Source organism: Lolium rigidum, chromosome 2 (genome assembly GCF_022539505.1).
Source record: "Lolium rigidum isolate FL_2022 chromosome 2, APGP_CSIRO_Lrig_0.1, whole genome shotgun sequence".
Lineage (NCBI taxonomy): Eukaryota > Viridiplantae > Streptophyta > Magnoliopsida > Poales > Poaceae > Lolium > Lolium rigidum.
The window spans coordinates 239,592,873-239,599,480 of NC_061509.1; the positions used below are offsets into that span (position 1 = coordinate 239,592,873).

At 52.5% G+C, this 6,608-nt stretch overlaps 1 protein-coding gene across 2 annotated transcripts; it reads left to right on the forward strand.

Annotated features, from left to right (window-relative positions):
• Positions 1–3,658, forward strand: LOC124688395 (transcription factor bHLH68-like). 2 transcript variants are annotated; one of them, XM_047222081.1, is made up of 8 exons: positions 1–184; positions 1,077–1,704; positions 1,797–1,892; positions 2,039–2,248; positions 2,339–2,404; positions 2,913–2,978; positions 3,062–3,130; positions 3,207–3,658. In XM_047222081.1, exons 2-8 carry the CDS (start codon positions 1,132–1,134, stop codon positions 3,471–3,473), a joined length of 1,347 nt encoding a protein of 448 aa, XP_047078037.1. In that variant the 5' UTR covers positions 1–184; positions 1,077–1,131; the 3' UTR covers positions 3,474–3,658. The 2 variants fall into 2 exon arrangements, with proteins under 2 accessions (XP_047078037.1, XP_047078038.1); XM_047222082.1 differs by having other exon boundaries at positions 1,080–1,704.
• Positions 3,659–6,608: the final 2,950 nt, after the last annotated feature.

Sequence of the window (6,608 nt, forward strand, 5' to 3'; positions counted from 1 at the left end):
GCACGCGCGGGTACAAGCACACGAAGCGAAGCAGTCACACACACAGGCCACAGCCACGCGCAGAGAAAACAAACCAAACAGCGCCTCCCTCCCTCCCCAGTTCTCCTCTTCTTCAGGCCGGGCCAGAGAAAGCGGAGGAGCGGAGCTGAAGCGGTTATCGCATCGTCTTCCTCCTCGTCAAACTGTGAGCTCCCCTTTTTCTTCCCTTGGCTCTACTCCGTCCACTCGGTTACTTCATGTTAGTTTCTTCAGATAGATGAATTGAGATCTTCGTGCTGGTAGTTTCTTGACGAATCGCGCGATAATCCGTGTTTCTTGTGTTGTTGTTCTTGTATGTTTTCGGGGCGAATCTTTGGTAGAGAACACAGATTTTCTGGTCTGTGTAAGACGCGGTTGTGCTCGGTGGCTCGCGTTATAAGCTCTGTCTCTCGCACTCGCTTTTGGATGCTAGGATTTTGTTTCGTTGAACTGCTATTTTTACATGCGCAGATTGGTTCATTGTTCCTGTTCTTTGTGAAGTTGTCGCTAGTTCGAGGGTAGCAATAACCCGGAGTTGATGAATCCTGTTGAATCTTATTTACATGCAGTATAGTATGAGCCGAGTGACGGATCCTAGATCCTACTACTAATTTACTTCATAATTTGCTATTTGGGCGCCATTAAAACCTGCTGACTCTGTGACTACCCCATGAATTGTTCTTTATGCAGCAGTTTGCAATCCAGATGCGAACGGTCGAGTTAGAATCCTTTTTAATAAGGGGGGTTTTATGGCAGATCCTTCTCCTAGTGCCTTCTGTCAGATGGCTGGTGAAGAAATGGATATACTTATGCAGGAGTGGCAACTTGCCTTCTTTTATTTTATCAGTCGCTTGGTAGTTAGTTACCCTCTATAGTCCTTAGTTTTGTTATTATCAGCAATCGCATTTGCTGACATCATTGTGTTCTGGATCTAAGGCTGAACTGTAGTCAACGTTACTCTGTCATGTGCTACTACCTCTCTTTCTTCCACTGGTAGACTGGTAGTGTGTAGTGAACTAGTGATCACTGATAGTAATCTTGTTCCTCCAACTCTGTAGCAGGAGTCGGGTTTTCCTTCTTTCAAGTGGAGTGAATTGCACAAGAGTGTGATCGATGGGTGGCTTCGTCGATCCCTTCATCCCGTCGTCGGCATGGCCTCAGGACATGGTGTTTGCCGGCTCGTCCTCGTGGGCAGGCACCGGCGCCTCCTCTCTCGTCGGTTCCTCGGCACAAGGCATGGGGTTTTACCACCTCCAAAGCGGCTCCTCCGAGACCGCGTTTCCTGCCGGTGGCGTCGCGCTGCCGTCCGCGGAGCTGCACGAGCAGTTTCTGCTGCAGAGCGACGGCCTGGACTTCGATGGCGCCGGTGCGCTGGGCACGATCCTGCCGTGCCCCGTGTCGCTGACTGACAGCGCCCCGGTGATCTGCAGCTCGAACGAGAGCAGCGGGAGCGAGCAGTCCGGCGCCGGCCTGCCTCAGTTCCTCATGGGAGCAGAGCACCCGGCCGCGTGGCCTCCGGCCTGCCTCGGCTCCATGGCGGGCGACGAAACCTCGACGCAGAGCTTCGGTTTCGGTGGCATCTCCGACGAGGATCTCCTGCACGAGGCTGCCGCCTGCGCCCCTAACGGGACGAGCAGGTTCCAGCAGCAGCTCGGCGCCGTGCCCCCAGCGCAGCTGCAGCTACACGTAAGTCTCGTAAAAGTTGGCACGGATTAATTACTACGAAAATCTTCCCTTAATCTTCTTAGTAAATGATCCATTTTGTTCTGTGCCTGCAGGATGATGCTGAGTTCAGCAGCGGCAAGCTGCTGTCGTTCTCTCCTGGACAGCACGTTCGCCCCGGCATCGACACTCTGCACCAGATGAACCAAAATGTGAGTGAGACAACCTAGTAGTCGGTCGTACAGTACTTGTTTTCTGACGGTTGGCGCTGAATCGGATCGACCCTATACGTGATGAATTCAGGAGGCGTGTGTCTCAACTGTCAACTAACTTGATGTCCTGATCGCAACATGTGCAGGAGTTCAGCGGCGGCCTGCGCCATCTGGACCTCTCCTCGCTGGTTCACGGCCCACAGCTTGCACCGTTCAATCCCAAACTGGTTTCTGAAGACGGCGGCGGCAAGATTAACGGTAATGGGGTCGCTGGGAGCGGTGGTGGAGCTGCTCCAAAGCCTCGCGCCAGGGCTCGCCGGGGCCAGGCCACGGATCCGCACAGCATCGCCGAGAGGGTGAGCCGCCCGTCCATCCCAGCGATTCTCGTTTCTCCTAGCCTCATTATTTCGTGTTCGGAGTTCTGACTGGGTTCTGTCTGGTTGCAGCTCCGGAGGGAGAAGATATCTGATAGGATGAAGAATTTGCAGGAGCTGGTTCCAAACTCGAACAAGGTAGTATTTCAATTCACTCTTTTGCCGCTCGACCAGCACACCCACCTGACATAGTTGTAGCACAAGGAACATACACACATCACGGCTATGTTTAGCTGACACCGAACAAGGAAGCTCACCCTACCTTTCGTTAGGCAGAGTCCAGATCGCCATTGCTTATACCTGGGGCCTTGATGAGTTTGAGCCTAAAATAGTGCCGTGCTGTTAGTGAATGCAATATATAGATAGGATCATTGTTAATTTATTGAGGCCAAGGAAGAAACTTCCCTTCTTCTTCCTTCTCCCCCTATCCCCCACGGCAGAGAAGCGGCGAGGTCCTGTACCTCGCCCTCCTCCAATTAACCGTGGGTGGGTGTGTGGGTGACTGACTCTGGTGGTATGTAACCGAGAAAAACTTGGGCGAAATTTTACTCTCTCTGTTCAATTGACTATGCAATGTGCTTGTTTCTGAACCTTGGTTTTGACTATGCAATGTGCTTGTTTCTGAACCTTGGTTTATGTGTCGCAGACGGACAAGGCGTCTATGCTTGAGGAGATCATCGAGTACATAAAGTTTCTTCAGCTACAGACCAAGGTCCGTATGCATTGCCGCAGTCACTTTTGTTCAGTCAATTACCTTCTCCTGCTTCTCTACTGACGCCATCGATATATTTGAAGGTTCTGAGCATGAGCAGGCTGGGCGCGACCGAAGCCGTCGTTCCGCTTCTGATGGAGTCTCAGGATGAGGTAAAAAAACAGTCTGTTCCCTTTTTGGTACAGTAATTCATTCTTCTTTTATCACCGATGCGAATTTGCAATGCAGACCTCTGGGCTTCTGCTGGGATCCCCAAGATCAAGATCCCAACCGGACGAAGACAACGCGGCCTTCGAGCAGGAGGTGGCGCAGCTGATGGAGAACAACATGACGATGGCGATGCAGTACCTGCAGAGCAAGGGCCTCTGTCTCATGCCCATCGGCCTGGCGTCGGCGCTGTCCACCCAGAAGGGGACTGCTTCTGCCGCCATCCGGCCGGAGACCACCCTCCATGCTCCAGGCGTCCCGACGGTGATGAAGTTCAAGACGATGTGATGCAGGCTCCGCCGCCGGTGATTAGATCCATATATTCGCCTAACTATTTGCTTCTGCTGTTGTCGCTTTGCCATCCATGTTGGTTAATCCATTTCCTCCCTAATCATGTAGTTCTACACTTTGCCTCAAGAAATCAGAGTCCTTCCGTTTTTTTCAAAATGAAAATTTTAAAATTCGATTATTCAGACTGCAATGTCAAAAATTTCTATTGATTTCCGAACACGATCATTCTAACTAGCCAAATAAAGCGATTTTTTTGTGGATAAGTACGATCTCAGATTCAGCCGGGACTGGGATTGCTGTGTGCTGCTCGCCGTCGCGGGTGTCCGCCTTGTTCCTCTAGGCCTTCCTGGAGAGCAGCTGCGCGCGGAGCTCTGCGGCGTCGATGTCGGCGAACCGGTTCTCGGGGATCCAGTTGCCCGTCTTGGGGTCCCTCATCCAGAAGATGTCCCCGCCGGATGACGCCTGTCCAGCGCCGCCTTCCGCGCCCGAGACTCTGCCAGCCATTGCCGGCGCTCGCTTCTGCACCTCCGCTCCCGCCGAGGCGGCGTAACCCCGCCGGCTGCAGCACCACGGACATAATAAAAGACGGATAAGTAACATGGTTGCAAGAAAATCATAAACATCCGAGGACATGGAATCAAGATGAGAAGGAGAGGTGGTGGGCAGGGCACCTGAGCGCGAGCAGTGGGGTGAATGGAACCCGCGGCATTGCTCCCACCTCTCTCTCGAGGTTGGACCGGAGCTGATGGGGGCTGGGAGGATTAGGACCGGATCGACTTTGGTTTGGACACCGCGCTCTGTATATATAGGAGGATGGGCGGGCGGCGCTAGGGTTTTTCCCATTGGGTTTAGGCGCCGCCGATGTGCTGCGGCCGCGAGTCCAGCTTTGCCTGTGCGCGGTGTGGTTTGGCCGTTTCCTTCCTCCTTTGTCTCCGCCGCAAACCGTTTGATGCATGCGAACCGGGCGCGATTTTGATCAGCTTTAGCACCACGGCACACCGAGCAACACCGAGCAAAATGTGCCGGAAAGAAAATAAATGAATTAAGCAAATTCAATAGATTACTGCAGGAAAACTGCTTTTTGCCGAGTATCCAAATGCAAAGGACCAAAAACACGCGATAAACCTCTTTGGCAAGTGTTAAAATCTGCAAAAACCTACACGGCAAAAAACCTTCCGGTTGGATGTGGCGATGGACTCGAGGGTCCTCTCGGTGGAGGAGAGGGGCTTTAGGAAGCTCCTCAAGCGCAAACTCCTGGGCCTATCATCACTCGAGCGCACGATTGCAGGCAGCGGTCCAGGATCACGTGGTTGGATGAGGATGATGACTATACTAGGTTCTTCCACCTTCACGCAAGAACTTCATAGCACAGTTTAAGGTGGATGGTGTGCTGATCTCAGACCATGAGAAGAAAGCCGAAGCCGTGGACTCCTTTTATGGAGAGCTCTTGGGTTCTTCGTCCGAGCGAGCTTTCTCGCTGGACCTGGATTACCTAGGGATGCAGTTGCACGACCTCTCTGTACCGGAAGCTCCCTTCTCCGAGGTGAATGTGTGGGGGGTCACTCGCTCCCAGGAATTCATAGAACACTAGTTAGAAAAATTATTGTTTTCTGCTGCGAACCCCTTTATGTACTCGAAGGAATGCAATGTGGGGTCATGCGCAGAAACCAAACTCTCACATCCCCGACCATCCTATTTTCTACATCACTCTTCCTTGTCTGTTGCAAAGAATTCTGCTGAAATTTTGATGGCCGGAACAGCCAGTACTACCGTCCCATTCCGTTTTCCCCTCGTAGAACGGCCGGAAGTTGGATAGTACTACCAGCAACTTCTAGTGGCATCATACTTCCATTCAAGTACCAGAAACGAGCATCGAGAGTCACAAAAGGGTACTGGTAGCCTTTAAAGGCATTCCAGAACTTGGCTGGAAGTTGGCCGGTACTACCGGCCACCGTACCACCCAAACTCCGCCCGATCCCCTTTGCAAAATGACCACTGGGCATCTGTTTTGACCTAACGGTACTACCAACAACGGAGACCGGAAGTTCCAGTTTTAATTTTATTTGTACGCAACGACCAGATCTAAGAGAGCCCATAGGATCTTCTTCCCCAAGTAGAAAAACCTATAGAATCTCTCTCTTCACCATTGATACATCGAGCTTCCTTTTTGTAGATACCTAGCCACTAGAATCTCTTGATTCTCGCGGATCCGGTGGAGGAGGCATAGATCTACACCCTAACCAAAGGAATTTGTATTTCCCCTCGTGTGTCTTGGTGAATCTTTGTGAGGTCGTCCCAAAGCTCGAGCTTGTTGTGAATCTTCGTGGATGTCGTTGGGAGTCTCCAATTAAGTCGTGGATGCGTGCCCTAACCTTTGTGTAAAAGTTCCGGTTGCCACCTTGAAGACTACCTGATGGGGACATCCCTACCACAATACTACCTCCGTCATTGTAAGATGAAGACGATGCTGCTATGAAGCTCAAGTCCAATGAAGTCAGGATTGGACCAATGACACGAGCTCGTGCGAAGCTACTTAAGCAACAGGTGAATTTGTTCCTAAGTGATACTTTGATTGATGAGAACTTTATACTGCCTAAGTCCTATTACTTATGTATGATCAGGTATGAAGAAGGAGCAAACATCGCACGAGGAGGAGAGGAGCAGTTGGACAAGAAGCTGGATGTGAAGCTGGACATGGAGCTGGACAAGGAGACATCCCATGGAAGCGCGAGGGAGGAGAGGGAGGCATGCGCGCGGGGAGAAGAAGAAGTCCAGGCCGGCGCCAGGCCCGGTCATACCGGCCGCCACGCCGGCGCGCCCGGTCCCAGGCCCGGTCCAACCGGGCGCCAGACCGGCCCAGCCCGGCGCCAACCGGGCGCCATGCTTGTGCCAGCCGGGCACTGTCCAGTAAGCCAGGACGCGTAGCCCGGTCGCCACTCGGCGCCAGGCCCGGTTTGAACCGGACTGGCTCGGTCCCAGGCCCGGTCGACCGGACCCCAGGCCGGCCGAGTCCGAGTCTGTCTCGACCAGATCTATTCTAGGTCGGTTATTTTTGTATCTTTTCGACCTGAGGTCGTCCTGAATGCCTATATAAGTGCCCAGGACGCCCCCATAATAGCTTTAGACCACGTT